At 33.3% G+C, this 26,353-nt stretch overlaps 1 protein-coding gene across 15 annotated transcripts; it reads right to left on the bottom strand.

Moving 5' to 3' along the window:
• Nucleotides 1-724: 724 nt before the first annotated feature.
• LOC116345108 (peripheral plasma membrane protein CASK) lies at nt 725-26,353 on the bottom strand. Of its 15 annotated transcripts, none has more exons than XM_031774175.1 (24): nt 26,233-26,333; nt 24,517-24,733; nt 23,674-24,056; nt 23,328-23,440; nt 22,965-23,070; nt 22,566-22,643; nt 22,013-22,194; nt 21,624-21,799; nt 21,140-21,262; nt 20,009-20,156; nt 19,607-19,785; nt 19,216-19,383; nt 10,354-10,542; nt 10,061-10,225; nt 9,708-9,776; nt 8,031-8,060; nt 7,640-7,738; nt 7,243-7,378; nt 4,811-4,864; nt 2,380-2,499; nt 1,960-2,082; nt 1,635-1,742; nt 1,307-1,482; nt 725-1,066 (listed from the first exon to the last, which is right to left on the bottom strand). In XM_031774175.1, the coding sequence occupies exons 3-24, from the start codon at nt 23,730-23,732 to the stop codon at nt 887-889; spliced, it is 2,781 nt and encodes a 926-aa protein (XP_031630035.1). In that variant the 5' UTR covers nt 23,733-24,056; nt 24,517-24,733; nt 26,233-26,333; the 3' UTR covers nt 725-886. The 15 variants fall into 15 exon arrangements, with proteins under 15 accessions (XP_031630035.1, XP_031630038.1, XP_031630030.1 ...); XM_031774178.1 differs by lacking the exon at nt 26,233-26,333 and adding an exon at nt 25,887-25,902; XM_031774170.1 differs by lacking the exon at nt 26,233-26,333 and adding an exon at nt 25,565-25,821.

Here is a 26,353-nt window from a genome sequence, read left to right as displayed (position 1 = left end):
TTTTTTTTCTTCTTCATTCTCACATTCTCTAATTCGTTAAATATATATATTTTGTGTTTATTACGAAAAAAAATGTTTCATATTTTACATCATTGGAGATGCATCATTTCACTTAATCAGAACAATTAAAAACAATCTACAGTCGAATCTATATTTCGTCATCCTGTGTTTTAATCATTTTGTGTGAGTGTGTGTGTGTTTTTTTTATACATTAATATAACCATTTAAGTTCTGTTCCTTTTTTTTGTTTTTAAATATTAAGTACCAATTATTTGGTTTATTAATTTTAATATTAGTGTTTTTTTCTTAAAGAAAAAAAATTATGCATTCGATATCATAATCAGAGTCATATATCAGGTCAGTTCGTTGCTTTTTCAAGTTACAGTAGCACGTCGGTACGCATGTCGTCTGTTTTGTTCCGCTAATTTTTCATTTACTACACAATTTGTTTTTAATAATTATCATAATTTGTTTTTTTTATCAATTTTCCAAGTCAATTAGTTTTCAAATCGATTATTTAGTTAAGTGTGTGTGTGTATATATGTATATTAATGCCAATGATGTCGAAATTCTGAAAAATTCGATAGATCAATGTAATTGTTGGCATAAAAATTTATTAAATTTTATTAAATTTTTAGTGGTTGTTCAATTTGTTTCATTTCGAATAATTTTAACTTGAGTGTGTGTAATGCATTTGCTTTTTTTTAAACTAAAATGCTTTTAATTTAATATTTTTTGTTTAGTTTTTTGTTTTTCATCTATTTTTTTTATTGATTTGCTCTCATTTCATTTCGTAATTTGACTCGTTTATATCACAATATTCGCAATCGCACTCATCGTCCATGCATTCATCGCATGATTCAGCTAATTCAAGTTCTTCATCTTGTCAGTAGAGCCATGAAACCGGTATCCATTGTGGTGTTGAATGAACTTTTTCAATGGCTGATTCAAGTGCCGAAATCGTTTCCCCAATGTCATTATTCACAATGGTTAAATCAAAGAAATGACCGTACGCCTGTTTTAACATATCCGATTCTTTTGCTAATCGCTCGAGACTTCCGTCATACTGATGGTAGGTAGATGGTTGTTTGGATGACGATGGTTGTTTGTAAAAAGAGAAAATGTATATAGGTTAAGGAAGATTATATTATTTTTTGTTGTTGTTGATGTTGATGTTGAAAAAAGATGAAGAAAACGAACAAAAAAAAAAGTTGCTAAATGTTGTTAAACATGAAGTTGAAAAATTGCCGGTGGCCTGCTGTATGTAATGCCGAAAATATATGCATATAAATGAAATGAAACTTACGTCAGCGATGTTATTCAATGAAGGCGCTGCAATAAACACGACATACGGTGTGAATTCAGATGTGCGCAGAATTTTCAATGCCTGTGGTTCAACATCTAATATGGCCATTTTTCCCTCGTTGTGAATGCGACGAATTGTATCTAATTTTGTGCCATACATCGCATCTTCGTGAGTGCCTGCATTCGACAGAGTAAGAGAAAAAAAAACACAACGAAAAAAGTTGAGTGAAAATGATTGTTCATTGTTGTGATTTTTTTCTTCGGTTGAATATTTCCCTTTCCATCTCAATGTCATCATCAATAATAGAGATAGCAAACAAAAAACATACCGTATTCCAAATATTCATTGGCGGCAATGTCAGCCATCATCTCGTCATGCGATACAAAATAGTAGCTGCGTCCGTTTTCTTCATCTTGACGTGGTGCTCGAGTTGTATCTGTAAAATGTATGTATAAATGTGTAAATAAAAATCAACCCCATTACAATCCACCCCCTTCAACTCCGCAACATAATCAAATTAGTTTGAACATTTTTGGTGTGTAAAAGTTTTATTTTTATTTTGTGTATGTGCGTCTTTTTCTATCTATCCTATCTGTATATTTCAACTGAATGCACATTAACAACAGATAGCCAGAGTGGCATGTAATACGTACGTGGAATTGGATAAGCGTATTTGTCAGGATACTTTGCAATCAGTGTATTCTTGATATGACGTCGCCCAACACCATGCGCTCCAAGTAAAACAAGGGTCTTTCGTTGAAATGCTGGATCACCGACTGAAATTGAAAACATAAACAAATGAAATAAAAGTAAAACATCTACCGCATCGACAGCACGAACATAATTTCAATTTAGGAAATTTTGTTCATTTGTTTGTAATGCGTTTAGATGAGGCGGCCAATTTGTTCGTCTTAGATTCGATGCTCATTCTCGCTATCTTTTCTACATATCGACAGCAGAAGAGCGTTGAACCAAAAACAGACAACTCATTAATGTTTTATTTACACATTTTTGTACATGCATGAGTACCGACTCTATCAAATATCTGTATGGACAGAAGCAAATAAACTTACGTGGAATTTTGACCACTTCCTCATACGTAACCAGATCGAGTTGATCGAATACTGCATTATGTTTCGCTAAATATTTGTCTCGAGTTTGTTTCTTCTTTCGGCCGAAAATTGAGCAGTTGACTGTAATGGCATATACAAAAGGTATTCATTACTATCACACATAGTTATATGTATCGTATAACGTATATCATCACCGATAACTATACCGAAATGTCAGTCAGAGAGAACACTAGCCGAACAATTGTGTAACGCATTCCAATTTATATTGCAATGCAATACCCAACAATTTCTCCACAGTTTGGTATTCAATCAAACGAATGAGATACCACTCCTATATCTATCTGCTTTTTATCTTCAATTTTTTTTTTATATTTAAAACAAAAGAGATTTCCATATGAATTAACTCGACCTCGATATGATATATTATATTACATATATAAATATCACTTTTATAATTAACGAAATATGTCTGTCAAAATCGCTTTTCAGATCAACAATATTTCGACAGTAATTTAGATTTCTCAATTTAAGAATCCTAAAACCAAATTTTTCGTTCGCAAATCTGCTTTTTCGAATATTTTTATACCTATAAATGCCAATGCCAAATCTTCATCAATTTGGATGATTTTAATAAAATTTCGAGTTATTGCACAGTGCATATCTGAGTGGCGATTTTTTTCATCTTCTTCTCCAAATAAAATAAAAAAATCCTTGGATTAGATGCATTGCATAAACAAGTGACTACAAATCAATCAATCAATATAGTATATTTGATAAAATATGTACAAGTGTGTATAACTGTATATACGAATGTGTTTATTTAACATCTACGATAAACGAAAATGTCAGTTTTCAACGAAATTGTGTGAGGGGAAGATAGAGCTAAAATTCAGGTAAAACGATATGAATTTACAAAAAAAAAAACACTGTTGCTGTAAAACTATGTTGTGTTGTGAATTTTTATTTACAATGAACATGATGTAGTTGGAATTGAGTTGAATATGTCGGAATCGATCGGTTCGGCCAAGAATGAATATTTTATTTGAATCTTCAATCAATTTGATTAGAACGAATTTCAAGTACCCCTATCTCTTCAACCGGCTCTCTTTCGTCACTATTGGCCTTTGTAATCAATCGTTCAATCAAAATTTGATTCCATCATCAAAATCGACATCAAAAAAAGATTGAAAAATTCCATTCTCTGAAACACACACACATGCCCAAAACAAAATCGAAATTCATAGACGTACACAATATCTATTGGGAGAAAAACGAAATGTGTGTGTTCAAATTAAAGTCGTTTGTTCTAATTTCGATTTTTTTCTCTCGTCTATTTCGTCTCGATAACATTCCAATTAATGTTCGAAATAAAATATTAACCTTATCCCATGATTTCAGATAAAAGGTTAAATTAATTAAAACAATTGTTGGTGCAGTAACTATAATCTTGAACTTACTGATTGTTTTTTTTTTCTTTTTGCTTGAATTCTATTCGACTATCCATTTAAGCCAATTGAATGGAATGTTTAAAATGTAAAAATGGTATTGTGGATCGTAAGTTGTGATGTAAATTAGTACATTGTGATGGGGTCAATATTTTCAAATGATTTCAAACATTTCCTAACATTCAATCCAAAAGCCATTTATATACAGCAGCATGTGAGTGTATGAATATATGATGAGTGCACTTAATTCGTACATCTCAAAATAGATATAATTAAAAAAAAATGTAATTCTTGTGAGTGCATTTAAATAATAATGATTTTCCGAATGATAGCAATTAAGTGTGGTTTGCACTTGCTGCCAAGTGACTTGCACAAAAATTTCAAATAAAAATTATTATTCTTTTATGCTTCAGTTGTTTGATTTGGAAAATGAAATGAAAAAGAAGTGTTTGATAAAATAAAACAAAGCAATTATGTTTGTCAAGTGCATAGCATGACAGTATTTCAAATACATTCAAATTTGCAAGAGTCATCATCATTGTGAAACTAGGAGAGTCATGCATGTCTGAAATACACATTATACAGTATATAAATATCGTTCGCTTTGATATGTTTATAATTATAGCGTGTCCAAAACGTAACGTTCAAACTAATTTTGAATTTATGTTGTAATGTTAAATGTCATCTTCGGTGACTTATTCACTCAGCCCACACAAAATCAAATGTGAATGAAAAAGTGTTTGTGATTCAACTTCAAATGACCAAAAAGATAAAGAACAACATTAAAAGAAAAAAAATATCTATTGAAAAGCAAATGTACGTTTGTTAATGAAATTCAACGCTTTCTTTTTCCTGTAAAATGTTCGGCACATTTTTCTTTCGAAATGAATGGAAGAAAGAAAGAAAAATTGCACTATACAAAAAAGAAGACACGAGAAAATAAAACGAAAATGGTTTTTATAAGTAAACCAGTTTGCGTTGAATACCTGTCGAGCCGTCACATCCTTCCGCGTGAGCGGAACAGCCTGGTCCAGACTCTCCTAAGCGATTTACATTTAAGAACATTAAATTGCTTAATTGATTGTTTTTTTTTGTTTGTTGTTTGTATAAAATGTCTATCATTCACTGATTTTATGCTACCAAAATATGTTTTTTTTTTTTTTAATTATGGTGAGTTTCCTTCTAATGAAAGAAAAAAAAGTGATGAGATTCCAATTTGGTGTGATTTTTTTTTGTTATTGGACAAAACATTGAGTGGATTCCATTGAAGGCAATCTAATTAAAAACTCTATACAAAATCGATAAATTGAATTTTGGATTGAATTTTATTGCATGTAGAGTAGTAAGCAAAGAGTTTCCAAGAATGCGTCGGAATCAAATTTCACAATCGAGATATACGCCGTCGATGAAATTTCATCTATATTTAGAGCATATTGTTGATTGTGATCTTTGTTGCAAATTAATTTTGAGAATCGATGAAACCCACAATGCGCACCGTCTATTCGTGTACCTGATTATTCTATTTCTAATGTAATTAATTTCATCGAATTTCTACTAATTTAACAATTACGATATAACGTAAACAACTCTCTCAATTGGAAATTACTTTGTACGTAAAATCATCATTGTTTTTTGATCAATAGAAAGGCGGTGTAGAAATGAGAGTCTTTCTAAGTAAGAAAGAGCGAATCTTCAATTTGATTATTGTGTATATTCTAAGGACGAACATTATCATGGATGTAGGTTGTTATGGATGCCGCTTTTTTGTAACTAACTTAGCCCCAAAGCATCTATATTCCTAATCAAAGTACAAAAGATTTTTATTTCAAAGATTGAAACAAGTTGTGTGTGTGTATGAGTGCTCTTTTTTGATGTTGAATACAACAAAAAACAAACATTACATAGAAATCACCAAATCAAAACCAAAAAGCTTCAAAATCAAGTACTGAAATAAGTTCCACTTCATCATGTCAGTTTTGGTATATTGTGTTGACGGTTTTTGTTCTTTTTTTTTGAAGTTGACCCGAAATATTGTATATTATGGTTACGATACTTTCAGTTCTAATGTTATAAAATGCGGTACCGTCGTTATGCATTGTTTTATAAAAAAAAATTACCGTTCCGTCTCCCTGTTTCGGGTTTCTGTTGCTGAGCATATTCCATTGAGCTCGTGCTTCCTAAGGCAACACATTTCAACGAAATGAAAAACTTGATGAGTGTGTCACGATCTCAAAGTCATACCGATGACGTAAAAAAATACAGTATGCATCATATTTGATATCATTGTTCGCTTTTTTACCATCATCATCACCATCATCTTCGTCATATCAGCAAATACGGTACCATTTAATGTGTTGTACTAGTACATAGTTTTCGTTAAGTAAGACTTATCGAAACGTCTTATTTTGTGCTGACATTTTTCTGTGCGGACAGCACACACACACACACAATAAACACCAATAAACGAACGATGCGACGGAAAATGTTCCGACTCTCATATTCCATTGGGCTGAACTTTTTAATAGATTCATTTATCAGTAGAATAAGTGTAGGAAATTTCGATGAGAATATGTAATGAATTATAATTTTATGTTATAGAACATAACAACACTAATTACACGATTCATAAGTTCCAATTCATTGAATGTTACGATCTTAAAATATGGAAATTTTGTGTATGTGTCGCATTGAAACGATATATGAGAGAAACTGTCTATAAAGTAAAAGTGGAGGTGAAAAAGTTGGTCGATCATAATTACAACGCTTATGGCATACATCCCGAACAATGTCGATATGGGATTAATATGACCAGATGTGACCTGTTTTCTTTTTTCTTTCTGTTCAACATTTTCTCACTTTCTCACTTTACCCATAAGAATTCGAGGCATATAAGCTATTTTTAGAGACATCAATGTGATATCCAATGCTCTTAAATGCATGGATAGTCGCTCAGCTCAGAAAGTTTTCGAAACTCAATTAAAATCTTTTGGTTGGCATGACTAAAGACTACTGCAGTCGATGCAGTTGCCCATTTTAAAAGAATAAGCAGTAACAAAAGATGACCGAAAAAAGAACAGAACCATTTTTTTTCGTTTTCGAAAATTTCCATTGGTTTGATAATCCATTTTTCCTTTAAGTTTTACTAAACATTTTCTAAGTCACATGTATGTATAAATTCTCAAAACTACTATTTGTGGAGAGAGAGAGAGAGAGAGAGAGAGAGAGAAAGAGAGAGAGAGATAAATAGGAATTCTTTCCGAAAAAAAGTGGAACAAAAGAAAACAAAATAGGAAATACTGAGGGTCGAATGAAACTACAAACACTGCATAATTTTGTTTCGGATGAATGATGAGATGAGCTTATACATTTACGACATAGAAAAATTGTTTCGCAAACGAAGATGGAAAGCGGTACTTACCTTGTTCCTGTCGTTTATCGATTGTTTGACATGCAATGCGCCATTCCTGTAATTCCGGTGATGGTATCAATCCAGCTGAACCTCCAATCGTATCATGCCGTGCTTGCCACCAATGATGATCATCTTTGCTAATAATCTGAAAAGAAGCAAATCAAAACGATGAGAGCGAACCAATTAAAAAGCTAAAAATTGAAAGAAGAAAAATGTTTCTTTTCAAATATACCATCAATCAAATGCTTTCAATCAAAAAAAACAAATCGAATTTGAATAAGAATACGCGATTCATAATATTCGTTTGAATTTTTCATCTCTTATATTCTCTTCTTATCTTATGATTGGAGTCACGAATTCGTTTAACAATTTAAAATCACATTCAACGGAAAAAAAATCTGCTTACTTGTAAAATGTCACCAGTGCGAAAAGCAATTCCAGCTTGAGCACATGGGATCAGTTCATCGTCCAGCGGATCATAGTCGAATTGTGCTCGAACGAAAATCTAAACACAAACATTTGTCACAAAGAAGAAAAAAAAGGAAGAATAAGAAAAGGCCACACGCTGTTGATTCTTTTATAACGTATATTAGTTGATGAATAATTAATGTTACAATACAAACACATAAACAAGCAACATAGTTGATTGAATGACAAAGTGAGTAATACAGATGTTAAAATGATTAATAAAACAAACAAACGAACGGATAAAAAAAGAAGAAGAACGTTTTGTTTGTGAAATAAAATGTTCTGTGCAAAAGACAGAATGTGAAACATGAGTGAGTTAAAGTACTTACTAATACAGGTGTCGGTTTAATCCTGAAAAGCTGTGGTTTTTTGAATATACATATATAGACAACTGTTAATTTCTATTTTTCTTTGCTTTCTAAGTTTTTGTTGTTGTTTTGATTTGCGGGGGAAGGGTATAAATGGTGTATTTAGTGCTTAGTATTTACTCCTCATTTTGAATCAAACATAGATGCAAAGTTTTTGGTCTAAATATCTTGCGCTACTTAAAATAAATGGACCAAAATCAAAATCGATGCACATTGTATAGCGAACAACCGAATTCACATCGGTACTTTTGCTCCGAAAGATAGTCTCTTTTAAGGAATGGGACTATATTTGACTATATGGCAAAGTTTAGATCAACTCTTTTTTTGTAAACTTATCATAATCCCGTTTTTGAAACTATCCCAATGGCGTATGAATTATGTGATAAAGAGATTACTATTACGACTTATATTCAGGCCAAACTCGGTGATTCACTACGAAATTAAAACCGAATTACCGAAGAAATCCACGTACACAAAGTGAAGGCGAACGATACACACAGAGAGATAGAGGGAGAGAGAGATAAATCACCATTATAAACGGCCCTAAATAATCAGTTTTATGCCCAATTTTGAAATGTCGAAACTTTCATGTATCAAATTGAACAAACTAATTCAAAAATTGTCATAATTTCAATGTATAAATGAATAATTTTTAGCTACATAGTATGAGATATTTGAGTACGCTATTATGCATTGAATTGTGCATTCTATTCGGAGCACAGAAAGCATAATGAATGCGATAGGTCAGAAAATGTGGCCAGCTTGACGGTTATGTATGTGTGTGTGTGTGTGCTAATGTCCCAAATTTGTGTGACATTCTCATTTTATTACACTAGTTAAGAGGTCGGGGGATAATATACTGAAATTTTTTTTATGCCTGTTCTACATTTGAAATGGCTTTTTCATGAATTTTTCATAAATCCGTAAAATGAGGTTTTTGTATTTAGCAAGTAAATAAACAATTTTCTCAACAAAATTACGGTGAATCCAAATTTTTTCAACAATGATGGATGAATAAATTAAATATGTACGTTAATACACCATACAATCAACATAGTACGGAGGAATATATTGGAAGCGGAAGAGAGAATTCAGTTGGTAATATAATCAAAACGATATATTTGGTTTATTTTCAGGTGTGAAATTGGATTAGTTTTATAATGTATTTCTAAACAGAGAGCAAAAGAGAGAGAGAGAGAGAGAGAGAGAGAGAGAGAGAGAGAGAGAGATGAAGAGGAAAGATAGCGAGATACGAACAGTGAGCACTGACAGCTTATTGATATAATGGAAAAAGATTAAATCGTGAATTGTTGGCTGATTTTAAGTGTACATCAATTTCGAAATGATGATGATGATTGTTATTCGTCGGTTGATTTTGGTGCGAGGAAATGTTAATCGAAAATATTAAATTGGATTTCGAGCTGAATTGGCACACGCAAAATTTCAAATGAAGTATCGGTTATTGATGTAGTCAAATTTGTGAAATGAAGTGTAACATTTTAAAAATGAGATTTCAATACAAACACCGTGTTAGATTATGATTAGGAAAGGGGCAAAGAGGAGAGTGTGAAGGTTGGATGATAGTGGTTGGTTAGTTATTTGCTAAAATTTCAGTATGAAATGGTAGATAGGACTTACCTCACATGGTGGCGGAGCACTTCGGTATGATGGAACTATTTTAAAGGTTACAGAACCGCGAGCATCTCGCTAAAATGAAAATTTAAAAAAAAGAGTATACGAATGATCATTAGTGTTCTTCTATTTGTTTCTCTGCTAAATTTCATTTCGTTTTTCATCTGTCCATCATTATGCTTTACTTTTACTGCTGTTTTCTTTTCTTCATCTTCCATTCTTTCAATTTTTCTTTTTACATTTTTCACAATTTTTTTTTTGCTTTTGTAGTTTGTCAAACAATTTATAATTAGACCGCGGGTCGAATAAAGTGCAATGAAAAATGGATGCTCGTTTTTTTTTTATTCTGTAAAACTTACCAGCATTCGTTGCAGTTGACTAACTGATTGGTGTTGTACCGATTGGCCATTGATTTCACGAATTTCGTCACCAACATGCAGCGTAGCCTGGCGATGAATCATGCCGCCATGCATGATTCGTGCCACAATGCATCGTGAATCTTCCGTCATCTTTAGAGTGATGCCCTACAATAATGACAAACGAAAATAGAGAGAATGATTGAATTTCGAAGATTTCGCTTAAATAAAAACACACACACATACACACAAAATGTGTGTATGAAATGGAATGCACATCTTAATACTATATTTACCATTGGTTCGTCCGTATTTTTTTGAAATTGAACAAGTCGAACGCGTGTGACGTGCTGTGTGATTTCTCCATTCTCAACGCTGTCACTGTCGTCGCCATTGATATAACTGGGTATTGGAGGCGGTGTTACACGAAGCGCTTCGTCACCATACACTTCTTTGGCAACAACATCGTGTGTGTGAAGCAATGCCTATTTGTTGTTGGTGTTATTTGTTTTTCATCAAGAAAATATATTGATAGATTTCAATCGGATTATATTGGAAATGCAGTTTGAAATATAAATAAATTGAATAATTGACTAAATCATATTTCATTGATGGCCATTCCCATCACGTAAAATTTATTGCTTAGATTTTATTAATGGATGTGTGTATAAGATCTCAAGGTTTATTAATGCCATCAAAATTTTGTGCCCCTCATGTGGGCGCATGTGTTTGTGTTTGTATGTATGTATCGACATTTTGGTCGTCAATCAATACCATTTTAATTTGTATTCACGTAAGGCAAATACATTTCGTTTCACTTACAGTAATAAGTTTGATGTAACAAACGGATTATACATTAAGTGTGCACTAAACTAAATGTATTTTATGAGCCATCTTTTCATGATGAACTTTAATCCGATCAAAAGATTAAAGTCGTTTTGGAATTTAAGATCACTCGAAAATGAACAAAAAAAAAGACAAATCTTCCATCATATTTCTCCGTTTGAATTCTATTAAAATTCTGTTTAATTATAATTCAAGTGGTGTTGCACAGTTGTTAGACAAATGTGCACCAAAAACAACGCACAGACGAAGAAAACTATGAAAATGGTATTCTTATTCTAAGAAATAATAATATGCTTAATTTAACTCAATTTATTTTCTATTTATACGTATTAGTTTTCGGAAAGGTTGTTTGTTCGTTTATGGTCGCTGTTTGATTTCAATTTTCCAAAGTTGTTTGATATTTGCTTGCTAAGCCCCATGATATCCAACCCTGAAGTCATTCAATACCGTCACATAAATTCGCCAAATGGATAGAATGTGAAATGTAGTAATCATATATTTTACGATGAACTTGTGAAGTCCCAGGTGTTTAATGCAATATAATTAGGGCTTCATTTTCATTTTCGAAATTTCACGAAAAGCCTTATTTATTTAAAGCGATTTGATTTTCACACTGGATAAATTGGCCTCAGCAACCATCATAGTCATCTTAATACATATGTGGGTGTGTGCGCTGTGCATTCGTCCGTCCGATGATGATTTTGCATATAAACACAGACACAGTCTTACAGTTAACATTTGCGTAAATATACAATATTGTCTGTGAGACTATGTCGGCGTTGAATGCGGTTTCCTTCTTGGATGCATCATTACTCTCCGGTATACCACTCCAGTTTCTTGCAAACAAACAAACAAACAAGCTCAAGAAGATGAAAACCATTTCTGATTGCATTGATTTTGCCTCGAAACAGGAAGCTATTCTTACATTACCATGCACGTTTTATTTTTTACGCGCAACTTGAAAACTAAAAAAAAAAATCATTTTTCTATTGTCATTGTTGTTTTGTCGTGTATATTATTAATGCGATAATAAATTTAACGGGAACAGCTTAACTCGAACAAAAATGGAATAAACATTGTTTTTGTCCCTTTTCATATTTTGTCCAATTTCCTCAAACGAACATCAACGGAAGAATATAAGAAAATGTTCCGTTCTTTACATCTCATTTCAATGATCTATTTATCAAAATGTCAAGTTCAATATGGTTGAAGTGACATTCTGTACCTAAACTATACACTCGCTTGCACACGCAAAACAACTTCAATTTATAAACATATTTTTTTCTGTTTCTGATCTTTTATGGATGAACAATTTGAATGCAATATATGTTTTTTTTTTTTCGTCTACGTTTGCCAAGTCAAATGTTGACATTGTTTCGTTCATTGTTTCCGCTTCATTTCTGCTCTAAGCTTTTATTGTACAAAACTTTATTTTTTCCGTCTTGTACGTATTTTCGATGTGAAATTTCAAGCAATATCCCCCATCAGACAAAGACAGAAAAATGGTGCAGAAAAATAAAATTCACATGTAATTTTGACAACTTTTTTTATGTATTCAGATCAATTTTGCAGTAATTTCAATTTATATGGACTTCATCATATGGAACACCTGCTAACAATAGAGATACCAGAATCGATACACAATGCGAATATTTCTTGTGTGCTTCTTCTTCCCCAACCTCTTCTCGCAGCGCATGCGTGGGTATAAATTTTTATTTCTGTTTAAGTCGTTATAAAGTAGCAAACCCATCTCTCTTCCTCCTTCTCCATCTCTATCTATCTGCAACCTAATTTTCTCTAGTTTTTATGAATTACATTTGATGTGCATTGTAATTTGTTTCTAAATCGATCTATTGTTGTTACCCATGGAATACATTGCTTAAGAAATGATTTTTAATTACTTTAAAATGTTTTCACCATCATTTGACGGGAGACCCTCTTCGAATCACCATCACCATCTTTATCAGTAATTATTTATGGTAGCCGAAATGAATTTAAATCATCCCAATGCCAACATTACACTTAACGCTATATCATATTAAAGAACGGAACCATTTTAATTTTTAATTCAAGTCTTTAATTTAAAATTGACAATGAACAAATTCAAACACTCAATAAATCTATTGCTACTTTGGTGGATAAAAAGGAGGCGGAGAAGTCGTATAAAATAACCGTAAAAAGTATCAAAATTGATAAAGTTTTTTCGAATCTTTTTATTTTGAGTCGAAGGTTGTTGATATCAATCTTTCGGTGGTATATTTTCTATGTGATGGATTACTTTGAAGATGACGAGAATTAGGAAACTTTTTTTTAAATGAAAGGAAGTACAATGATGTTTACCTGATGCCCAGAACAAATTCCGTTTGGCACCCGACCACGGAATGGACTGTGAATGGGACAAGATGTTCGTGGACCCCATCGTGATACTGTTCGTTGTGCAAATACAATAATATTGTGTTATTATTATCATTTCATTTCTTTTGTACGTTGCATCACAAATGCACATGGTGCTTTTCTTTTTCTTTTTTTTTTCTTTTTTGTGAGTATTGAATAAAAGAAAGAAAGAAAAACAACAAAGACATTCCTTTTGTTGTTGAAATGTGATCTACATTTGATCTCAATAGGGGACGGATATGTGCGTGTTGTAAAAGCGAACGAAATTGAATCACTTACCCCCACCGTTGGCAAACATTGGTGGCATCGGTGGCATAGGCATCATTGAACTGGTCGCTTGCATTAAACTACTTGGTGGCATTGCTGAGATATTTGCGCCGGCTAAATGTGCGGCAGCAGCGGCTGAATGTGGACAAATTGTGTCGGATGTACAGGTTGGCCATTGATTCGCCGAATTCGGACCGATGACATTGACACCGCCACCACCGCTGCCGCCGCCACCATTGCCACAGAATGAGTCTGTGGCAAAACTATCTTGGCTACCAGAGCATTGTAGACGATGAGGCAGAGGTGGTGATGATTGTCTCGAATAAATTTTTGTTAAAGTTTTAAAATACCCGTGTAATGTTACGCAATTTTATTTATGCTATCGAGAATTACACTCGGTTCTAGCGACGTGCTTGTCGTCAATGCAATCGAAAACTAAAATACCGGTCCGACGTCCTCGTCGTTGTGGTCGTCGTTGCCGAAATGCTCGTACTGAATAAATTAGTTTGGTTTTAATTTTGTTTCGACTTGTCGTGTATTTTATTCAAATTCCCAGATTGTTGTTGCACTAAGATCTTTGTTTGTGTTCATAGTAGTTGTGCATTCCATGTAAATGGTGAATTGTTGAAAGCCCATACCGTCCTGATTCGTAACTTTTATACCATCGCGGCGCGCTCTTTCTTTCACTCTCTTTCTTTTGCTTCCGCTCTCTTTCTGTCTCATGCACGTTGCACGATGTATTCAACAAAATGCACAGCTATTTTGACTCAGAGGCGAGACAACAACAATTATAATCAACAAGAACAAGAATGGAACGAAACGAACCAAACAACAACGGGAACAAAAATGTACGAAATGCTGGAAATTTCAAGTAACTTCTATTTATGGCCATAAATTGAGTTGTGTATGTGATTTTTTTTTCTTTTCTTCTCTGTTATTGCGGGATCACAGTTGTGTGTTATTTCCTTGGATTTCTTGTTGTTCGCTTTCGAATTTTCCGTTCTAAGAATATTTTGAAACCAACGTGAATTTACGATTGCATTTTTACAATTTTTCTTGTTTTGTTTATGTTTTACAATTTTACAGTGATAACTATTACTTTCGAGTAGAGGCCACAAATGTCTGCCTGTCCGTTCTGATACTTTCTGGTCGTGTCACTGGAATTTCATTTCACTTTTGTTTCTAGTATTTACTGACATTAGATAGAAAATGAATCTGCCATTTCGTTTCTTTTATGTGTTTCAATTTGTTTTGGACGAAATTTAAGATTTAGGAATATTATCCTGAGTTTTAACTTCCGTGAATCGTCATCATCATTATTTTATTGAGAGAATATTTACTCTCCCATCTTATCAATTTTTATTTGTCGTTTTCTTTTATTATAGAATGTTTCTATTAGCACATTACTCCTTCGGCCTCTTTTTTTTCTACACTTTTCTACAGCCAATGTTAAACTTGTGTCTTTTTTTACTTCTGGATATTTTTTTCTTATGATTGTGTGTAAAACTTTTTACATGTTAGCTGTAAGTATACGATAAGTAAGAGCCATTTTAATATTTAATCGTAGAGAAAATGATTTATTATTCACTTGGTTTATTGGTTCAAAGTGAGTAATATAGTATTAAATTTCTCTTTCTCTCTCTCGATCTCGCCCATAAAATTGGGCACTCTTTTCTTTAGGAGCCCGGTGTTAAAATATCCTGAATGCAGATATATCAAAATCTGAAAACGGTTTCGTCGCACGTCGTTTGTTTGCTGTGTGTTTTTTTGTAAATCGATTTTATATTTCAAGAGGCGGTCTTATGATCCATTTTGGTGTAAATCGAAAATAATTTATTCATTCGCCATGAATATCTTTATTCGCAAAAGTCGGTACTTTGATACTCTTTCTCTTTTTTTGTGCGCTCTCTCTCTCTCTCTCATACACACTCTTTGTGCTTCTCTCTTTTTTGGGATTTATCTAGCGATGTAGAAAAAATGCGATGCACAGCAACGACAACAACAACGACCGAAACGAATGAACAAACAACAAAAAAATGTAATGGAGTTAATCTGGAGCAGATTTTAGGCAAATGTGGGTAAAATTGAAGTGATGGTGTCAATTATGTTATCCGAGTAAAAGAGACAGAATAAAAGAGCACATGGGAAAAATGGGCACGGAAAATGTTAAAAAGAAAATTCAAAGAGAGCACACGTTAAACAATTAAATTTTCATAAATTTGCCAGTCATACACGGTGATCAAACAGAGCAGAAAAATGACATCAACGACAGTGAAAGAACGAGCTGGAAGATTTCCCTCGTATGTTTTTTTTTGTGTGTCATTGCGATGTGAATGTGTTGTACTGCGCTCGGCGTTGTTTCAAAAATCATACTGAAGGCAACAGACGAGAGTACAACAGAGAGTTTGTACGAGGTATGAGGCGTATATTACGTGTTTATATAACACGCAGAAACAGGTATCATGGAAACTTAATGCATACTGAACGCAGAATATAGTATACATTTGTATCGATGAGCTGACTGAAGGGAGACGAGAAAAAATCCGTGCAAGCCAGATGAAGATAATGATGAGCACAAAAAAAATGTGTGTATATATATGTAAACTCGAGTACCGAAATTGATTTGAGGAATGCCGTAGCTTTCAATTCCATGACTACTGTCGATTTACTAAACTCTCAGTTGGAGGTTTCAAACCGAATTCGGATTGTATGTGATTGTAAAAAGGTTCCGAAAGAAACGAAGGATGAACAACAACAACTATAAGGGTAGCAACAGCAGCAACAGCAGCAACAGCACCAAAAGCAGCATAGCATGGACTCAAAAAAAAAGGGCAAAAGAAATAAATGGCATCCCCAATGGCATAGAGTATCCGCGGTGTGTGATGGTAATGCATCAATACACCAAATCATAATCAAATATTTAATGGCATTTGAATTTCCATTTGGCGATATTACTATCAATACACGCCTTAGAAAATGGTCAATAAAATGTGGCCTGTTGTGTCTGTGTGTCTTGTTTGTTGCACGGAATTTTTTTTTAAACACGAACGAGGCATATATCGCGGAATTTTTATGCATGTTCAAATGTACATCAAACAAAACAAAACTAACAAGAATGAGCAAACAAGAGTAGCAATTCTATTGATTTTATTAAGGTGCAGTAATAATAATTTGTGTAAATTGAATCGCTTCTCGTTGTTTTTTTTTTTGTTCTTTTCATTTAAAGTGATTGTGATATGATTTTGCTCAAGGTCTTCATCACCACTTGACTGACAAACTTCAACACGAGACGAAAAGACACAGTAATAGAGAGAAAGAGACAGACAGAAACATTAGTTTAATTTGAATTAAATGTTTTTTTTTCGTATGGTTTTAAGACACTCAAACACAAATTCGCGATAAAATGTTTTTCTTCGTTACTTTCTGCTTCGTTTCGTTTATATCAATTGGAAATGACTGTTTTACACTGGACGAAGCACACACTTCGACAAGGGAACGAGACCAATAGATTATCGAGAAAAAAAATCCAACAAAATTTAAAAAAATTGTATATTTTATATATAACTAGTTATTACAGTCTCGATGGTTACTGTTAAAATACGTATGGTCCATAACCAAATGACTATTGCAACTAAGATAGTTTACGATGATGTTCCAATTAGTTCGGATAAATAAATTTGTGTACAGTAACACAACGCACACATAATTGTACTGCGAGAGGATTCTAACACGTTCAAGCACATTCTCTCTACTATACTCGATATGAATTTTTTGTTCTGGTTTTGTATGTTTCTCTTTTTTCATTCTTGTTCATTCGGGACACGGTTTTATTCTGTTTCTCTCCCGCTCTCGCACTTTGACTGATTTTAGTTGATAAAACACACGCTATGAATGTGTGTACCCCGAAAATAAAGGGAAAAAGGACGAGGAAAAAAAAAGGAATATGGCTGAGAAATGAGGAGAAATATAGATCTTTGTATGTTCAAAAGAGCAGAAAGCATATCCTAGATTTTGCTTGTCGCAAAAGCTCTATATATATTTTTTTTTGGATGTGAGATACGCGAAACAAACAACGAACAATATAACAATACAAGTACAACACAGATTTTCTGCCAGATACAAATTTCATACAAACACATAGACAGATTGTGCCGTGCGCGTCTCGGTGTCATTGAGAAATCGTATTTCGTATCTGTGTGTATGTGTTTGCGTTGTATAAGAGCATGGAGTATATAATGCGTATTGTAACCGTCTCTCGTTCACAGCCTCCACTTCTCAATTTTGAAGGGATTGTAACAAACAGCTTTTCAAACAGCAACAGCAACAACATCACCATTGCGATGGAGCTTACAATACACATATACGCATTCAATACACAAAATTTATGCGATTTGGAGAGAGAAAGAGAGAGTCGAGTGAAAGAGAAAGCTTATAGTGCGCTTGCTCCTTGTCAGTGACGGTTGATTACACAGACCGAACAGAGAGCAGCCACACATTAAAAAAACAGAACACACATATCATATTCAATTTGCAGCATTTCTCTCGCATTCGCATAACTCTGGCTGGTTGGTACAGCGCAATACTGGAGACATACGATGAAGTAAAGCAAAAGCACCTTTATCAAGTTGCTCTCTTGCCACAAATGAAAAAAAGTTATATGCATTGCAGAAATTGAAACAATATTAAACGGCATAAACACCTACACTAACTCAATGAAATATTAGTTGTCACTGATTTTGTGCGGCTGCGGCGACAGCAGCGACGACAACCAACAAAAAAAAACACATAAATGCCGTCAACTTTGAATTGCATTGAGACTCTTTACATACATTGTGATTTTTTTATGCTTCGTCTTCTTTTCCGAAATTTCCTTCACTATTTTATACGACATGTATTTTTGGTCGACACAAAGAATAAATCAACTAAATTGCATTTTGAGTCGTATGCAGATTCCATACCTCAGAATGAAAAAAAAAAAAAACGACTACACTGAACAGGGCAGCGAACACAAAAGCGCTTTTTAAAATGTGCTTGTGTTCTATTTTTTCTTACTTTCGTTTTGTTGCTAATGTCAAAGATCGTTTTCTCATTCTTCAAGACTTATATGCCCTCGGGATTGAGCCTTATTCATTCAATTTTATGCATTCTCACACTTGGTTATTTAATTTTTTTTTCTTTTCATTTTGCGTACTTTTCGCTATTTAGTTTCTTTTTTCTAATCTTATTCTTGTTCGTAACTAAAACCATATTGTTCTGATCACTGTATATTGGATTTTGTTGCTTTTTTTCTCGCTTAGTTTTCTTGTGTTTGGTTCGACTTTTTTTATTCGTATCATGCTGCTTTTCATGTTTTCGAAGATTTTCACACAAAACATTAAGTTTTCCAATTTGAGAAAAAGGCATACGATAAACAAAAAGTATACAAACAAATCCCAAATCTATTTTCTTTAGATGGCAAAGCAAAAGTCGAAATTGAATTTCATGCAGCAACAGAAAAACGACCAACTTTTTCTTCATTCTCTTACTTGCCTGCCTACCAATTCAATGTCACATTTAAAATGCGATACAAACATACACACAAACACATTGTTATTGTTCTGTGTGTGCTTTTTTTCTCTCCCTTATTTATCTTACACACTATATTCACTTACCTGAATATGTGATTGTGACAGCAACTGCAACAATTCGTTTTTCTCACAATTGTACTTGTGCCCTGGTGCCGATATAATAGCTTCAATCGCATCACGACAACGCGCCACACCATCGCCGGGCGGTACACGTCCCTGTGGCATTTCAATCGAACTTATTGTATCGTATAACTGTAAGTATATCAAAAAGAAGAAAGAGAGAGAGAGAGAGAGAGAGAGAGAGAAACGAAACGGAAACACACAAACCATTTAATGTATTTTCATTTGAAAAATTATATCGTTGCATTGTGAATATAATAATAAATTGAATGGCTTTTCTGGGCTCTATCGAGTAGATAATGTACATAAATACATGGGCAATTTGTTGTTTGCCCATTTTGTGTTTAGTGTCTACCTGTAACAAAACACACAGTCTATTATCCATGAGCATGTCTCTGAGAACATCTTCGTCGAGAAATTCATCTTGTAGTGCATGAATATCATCCAGTGAATCAAGCACTCTTTGAACAGCCTCTAAACCAGCTTCTTCATCGGCCCAATCATTCAATGTTTCTGATGCCACTCCAATTGTAACTGCAAGCGAGAAAATAAAGATTTACATCAACACTGTTTCATTCATTTTACAAAGGTTTAGCATTCGTTTTTGGTTCATAGCTTTTCATAGCAAATCTTTTATATAGATGGTAACAAAAGCAAAACGGTGTTTTTCTTTAATTAACAACTACTATTGTCTTTTTTTTGTGATTTTGATTAGAGAAAAAATTGAATTGCATTTTAAATAGCATATAGAGTTTACCTGAATCAGTATCGGTACAACACAGTGGATCATTAGCCAAACCACCGGCTATTGCTTGAACGGCACCCTTCAGTTTCCTTCGAGCATTAAAACGTTTTAATTCCTCTACTGTATCAGCTAAATGTTGCTTTGGTATTTTTTCACGATCCTGTAATTTAAAATGACATTTGAATTTTACTATCTTCTCTTGTGTTTGTGTTTTTTTTTCAATTAATTTCGCATTCCATTTTTTTATTTTGTTCTTTTTTTCTCCCGTTGAACTCAAGTCGTAAACTTTAGTTTCTGAAAGTTGTTAAACAAGGTTTTATGTTAAAATAAAACACTTTTTTGTTGTGCTAAATCAATAATGGTGACTTGAAATCGTGGATTTTAATCAAATTACACTTTTTGCCAGTGTGTCCATAACATATAGAAATAGCACTAAATAGTGTCGATATCTATACTATATTGGTCCACTATATATGTAAGATATTCCGCAAGACACCGTAGCTCACGATAGAAGTGAGTGCGGACGGCAAACATGTTGACGCATACACACAGTTCTTTCTACTGCCGCATGGCAATTTGTGATTTTTTCCGTCTACACTGGCTTCGATCGTGCGATACGGTGCCGTGCGGCAATATCTTTCATATATAGTGGACCGATATAGTATAGATATCGACACTATTTAGTGATATTTCTATATATTATGGACACACTGCTTTTTGCATTTGAAATTGCGGAAGAAAATTGAATTATAACAACGGCAGTGTCAAACTTTCAAATGAAATCCATTAAATTTTGCATGAAACGGCAAGAAAACAATTTTTTGTTTCTTGTTTCTTTTCAATGGAGTATGTGTGAAAGAGAGATAGAGAGAGAATAAGTTTCAAATGCAATCTCATACTGAGAGAGAGAGAGAGCATGTACGAGAAATTGTATTTCGAACGGATAAATGGCATATCCAATTGAATTCTTCCTCTCCTTCTATTTTTATTGAAATGAATACAAATGCAGAAAACAAAAGCGGCGTTAGAAAACTTTGCTTCCTTTTAACATTATTATGGTTCCGATTGTGTTGTTGTATGTGTCATATGGGAAGAAAGGCGAGAAAAAAATACCCAATGTAAATTGAGAGAAGGCGGACTTACTCGCATCCAAGGATGATTTAAAACCTCTTCTATTGTTAACCTATTGTGCAAATTTGGAGCAAGCATTTTTAATACTAAATCTTTGGCATTGGATGATATTGATTTCCATTCAGGCGCTTCCAGCTGCAAATAAACAAGAAGAAAAACTCAATTGAATAACATTAATTTGGCAGTGTGTGTTTTGCCATTATTCGTTTAATCGCTTTCAAATTTCAAAAGCTTGATTAAATTCATCCGGTTTAAAAGTATAAATTGTGTGAAACAAAGCAATAGATTAAACTGTTTGCAATAAACATTAAATAATATGTGTATACGTTAATGTGAAGTAGAAATTTGATAAATTTGTGAATGGCAACGAATAAAAGAAAAGAAAACCTCAAATTCAATTATATTGTATGTGAGTGTGTTTTTGAAAAGAAATGGAGTGAAAGAAAGAGAGACAGAGAGTGTGAGAGAGAGGAGAAAGGTGAAAAATATACGATACCGCAATGCGACCGCTACTGATGACCTCACGTAAGCGCCTACCCGAGCCCAAAAATGGTAATCGTCCCGATAACAAAACATGTAATAAAACACCAGCACCCCAAATGTCACATCCTTTACCATAATATCCTCTCGATATAACTTCGGGTGCTTGATATTGCGGGCAACCAATTCGACCTTGTGTGTTTTAAGTGGTTTGGTTTTGTGGATAGATGTGCAAACGGCGCGAGTTTAACGTGTCCAAATTTTGACATTTCGATACAATGAACACACACACAGAGAGAGAGAGAGAGACGAGCATAGACGAAAATGAATTTATTATGAATTTATGACATAAAAATGTTTGTCTTTTTATTTGAGATAAATTTTCGAAATCTAAACAATATTTACCTTGCGTTTCAATACCGTCTCGACCATTTGGCAGCTGAATGGCCACACCAAAACCGCCCAATTTAACTGGAGCCGAATTGTCAATGGATGCTAGTAGACAGCATGCGGGCCGCACATCTCGATGCAGAATATCATTTTCATGGCAATATCGTAATGCTTCTAATATTTGTCTCATGTAATGGCTATTGATGCGATTTAACAATAATTCCAATTATATTCCAGCAACACAATTAACAATTCAAATCAAAACAAAATATTAAAACACCGAAATTATCTATATCTTTCTTACACTGTCTGTCGACGAAAATTACTACAATTTAAACCATTTAGATAGAATTTGTGTAATTTTGAATGAACGTTACAAAACACACAACACACACTATTGTTTCTAAATGCACTCTGTTCATTCGATGATTTTAATCATTTCGAAATATTTATATAATTATAAACGTATGTGTGTGCATTAGATAGATATAGAGAATTTGATGCATTTATGCTCATTTCCATTTTGAATGTTAACGAATTAATTAAAAAATGTATGCCGGAAAGTTACCATGCAACTGCTTCACTATAAATAAATCCAGCAACTGCTCTCCTCACCACTTCAAAGCATATATCCGATCCCTCCATACTGCAATTAAAATAAAACGAAATATCCAACATTGTAAATAAAACCAATTTTAATAAATAGAATATTTTCGTAATCGGAAGGAATTGAGTTGGTTAAAATGATGAGTGCATACGATGCGAACAAACGACTATGTGCACATAAATCACAAGCTCGAAATTCATTTTCTACGAATGATTCCATTTCACGCATACACATTTTATGCACATGTAATACATACATACACTATGCATATCAAATTACGGTAATTGTCAGTAATAATAATGAAAAAAAAGAAACATGGGGTTTATCACACATTTTTCCAAACAACAGAAATATACTCACTATTCAAATACCATGTATAACATTCCCTCCGAACTATACGTTTCTAAAAGCTCAACTATGTGCGGATGCTTAAGCATATGACATATCGTTGCTTCTCGTTTCAAATCTGTGAAGAAAAATAAACAAAATGAGTGGAACCAATTTACCGTTGTTTTTTTTTTTTTTTTTTTTTTTTTTGAATTCGCAATAAACAGTAAAATCCTTTTGTCCATTTGTCTCGAGCAATATAAAATTTAACAAAAACAAATAATCGACATCGAATTGGTCTGATACATAGAATAAATAGCTCAAATTGGATTTAGAGACAAATCGAGAAAGAAAGGAGTAAAAATCTACCATAAAAGAATTATATATCTAACAAACCAGATGTGCTGAGACCGGGACTTGCAGTGAATTTGGCAACGTCTACGATTTTCACAGCAAATTGCATTTTTGATTCTCGATGTATGCATCTTCGAACTATTGAAAACGGACCTCTGCAAAGGTGAAAATAAACATGGGAAAAAATAATTCAATTTCAATATTTTAATTTTATTTGTACGTTTCAGTTATTTTTTTTTGCACTCTCTTGATGTGCAGAAACTTGATATCAATTTGTGTATTTAAAGGTTGTGCATTTCAGCAATAATGAAATATGAGAAAACATCTGACATATAGAATGAACAAACGAATGTCAGTGAAAAAAATACACATCAATGTCTTTACTTACCTTCCAATCACTTCGTATAATTCGTAAACATCGTCAAAAAGAATGTCGTCGTCAGCCATGGTGTGATGCTTTGATTATTGTATTTAAATTTTTTTCTTGAATTTTCTTTTTGATTTTTATTGTATGTTGTTGTTTTTATTTTGGTTTCAATAATTTTCGATGATTAGACCACTTTCGCTGCGCAATGACTAAATGCAGCGACCGATTGTAAACGAATAACTATAAAATCGGGGGTATTTTGTGTTCCAGGATGTAAATGATGTATATTGCTCATGTAATGGTTGTTATTCATTTAAAAAAAATATCGTCTATGTACGGGGGAATAGTCAAAAACACCGATTTCCGTTCATTGATGCTCCAATGTCTTCAGGCAAATGATTCAACTGTGCATGATGTGGCATTAAAAAATACGAAAAGAAAAGAAGTTTTCGAATTTAGTACATAAGAAGAGACACAAGGCTTTCAAGCGGCATCAAGATGATGATAACAATGATGATGGGGTAGGGATGAAGGTGGTTAAGATACATCGACAACGATGAAAATGATTTCTCAAACTCTTTAAGTGTCTGGTTAATAATGTCAAGTAGAATGAAAAACGGTTGATGATTTTCCACTCGAAAATGAATGAAAATATTCTTTTAAGAGTACATAATAAGGTTATATCGATCAAAGCCAATTAAGGCCATCTTCAACGATTGACGTCGTTTTTCTAAATTCGTTCTTTTTACGCCTTCTACATGTTCTGCAGATCACTTATCATTTTCTCCTACGCACCTTATTTAAATTTCACATTTTCGGAAAAATCATTAACCGTATTTTCAAAATGGCAAATTATTTTCTCACATTTTCGTTTTCTCTTGCTCATTCTTTCTGAAACATTTGCTTTTAATTTAGAAGAATTTTTCGCTCTCTCTCTTTCTTTATCTTTCGTGTTTTTTTAAAAAGGTTTTTCATTAAAAGTTCATACACTTGCACGGAATCGCCACTACCAATCTTGTTTAGCTATTGCACTCAGTTGGTCGGTGAATATGTGTTTACTGCTGTTTGTTTTAATCCTTCCCTGATAATAGAAAAATGCACTTATCATATATGTTTAAATACTCTCGCTTATTAAATGCATTTGCCGCTGCTTCTTTCGTCGTCATCGCGTTATTTCCTCTCTCCCTTTTTTATTGTTTATTATTTACTTGATCCGATCAAGAACAGAAAAAAATAATAATTCGATCCGAAACAATAATTTTTTTATCACTCATTAGAACTTAAGGCTTCTTTTTGTTTTTTTTCAGATTCTCTGTATACATTTCACGTTATAAACACTATAAACAATTTAATGTTTTGTTTTGTTGGCTTTTTTTTATTGACTTCTCAAATTTCGTATCGCGTATTGTTGAGAAATGTCGCGAAACGAAAATGTTGATGAATTGTGAGATGAGATGAGTGTGAAATAAAAAAGGTGGGGCAAACTAATGTCCTCCTAGGCTACACGACCGATGAGCGAGCACGAGAGATGATTTTCCCGGTTGTAACAAGTATATGGAAAAACATGGCCGACACACACTCTTTTCTCTCGCTCACAAACAATTGCAGAAATTGTACGGTATATTGCATTTGGGAAAATAACTTTCGATGGAAAACGGCACTCGCTAACAAAATACACAAACATACATTCACATACAGAAACGCATAAACCACACACTAACCATTGCAGCAGCGGTAGTATCAGTAGCATTTACAGAAGCAGAAGATTCGCAAACACAACATTCACCCGAAATGATATGAACAACAATTTTTCTTATTTAGACGCTTATTGGAAAAATGGGTAGTACTATCCCCAAAATACAACGGATATTTACAATCATTTAACAGTGATTTAAACAAAAATTCTTATTACTTAAATGTTTAAACAAATTAATAATCCACTCAAAAACAATTCTATCACATATTCTAACTTCAGTCAGTAATTTATCGATTTAACTCAAATGCCACGATTCCATCAAGTAATTTCACTTAAAACATTTACTCTTGTCGTTTATTTTTCTGTTGTCACTTTGACCATAAATCACTCGCTATCCGAACATTTGTTTTTCTATCAACATACACTTTTCAATGGCATTGAGTTGAAATGAAGACGACGACGATGAGACGAGTGAATCGCAAAAAAAAACAACAACATGAAAATCAGTTTGACAACTGTGCAGAATTTACTACTGTACCTAGCTCAAGAGACAGAAGAGGCGAGATAAATAAAATATTTCAAGTCACAACAGCAGCAGCAACAACACAAAAAGCCCTATGGATGGCACACACACTGATTATTGCACATGCCTATACCTTTTAGAATTTTTGTGTATGGTTGAATCACGTGACAAGAAATATATGTATATTATACGTATTTCAATTGCATTTGAAAGGTTCAGTGTCATTCAAAATATGTATATATACACTCGCGCGCGAGAGAGAGAACGAGAGAGAACGAGAGAGAGAGAGAGAGTGTCACATTTTTCTCTGGATTCTTAATTTAAATAAATCTTGCTAAATTTTGGCATGCATTTCGCTTACTAAATTAGAAGTTGAATGAAATAAACAGAAAATAAAATGAAAACAACTTTTTAGCGAATCAAACTAAAAAAATTATTTTACACAGACTACATTTGACTCGCGTCTTCGTGAGCGCTATCAC

The sequence above is a fragment of the Contarinia nasturtii genome, unplaced genomic scaffold, assembly GCF_009176525.2.
Source record: "Contarinia nasturtii isolate CC-2019 unplaced genomic scaffold, AAFC_CNas_1.1 Cnas_scaffold_1240, whole genome shotgun sequence".
NCBI lineage: Eukaryota > Metazoa > Arthropoda > Insecta > Diptera > Cecidomyiidae > Contarinia > Contarinia nasturtii.
This window is presented reverse-complemented; position numbering and strand designations above follow the sequence as displayed.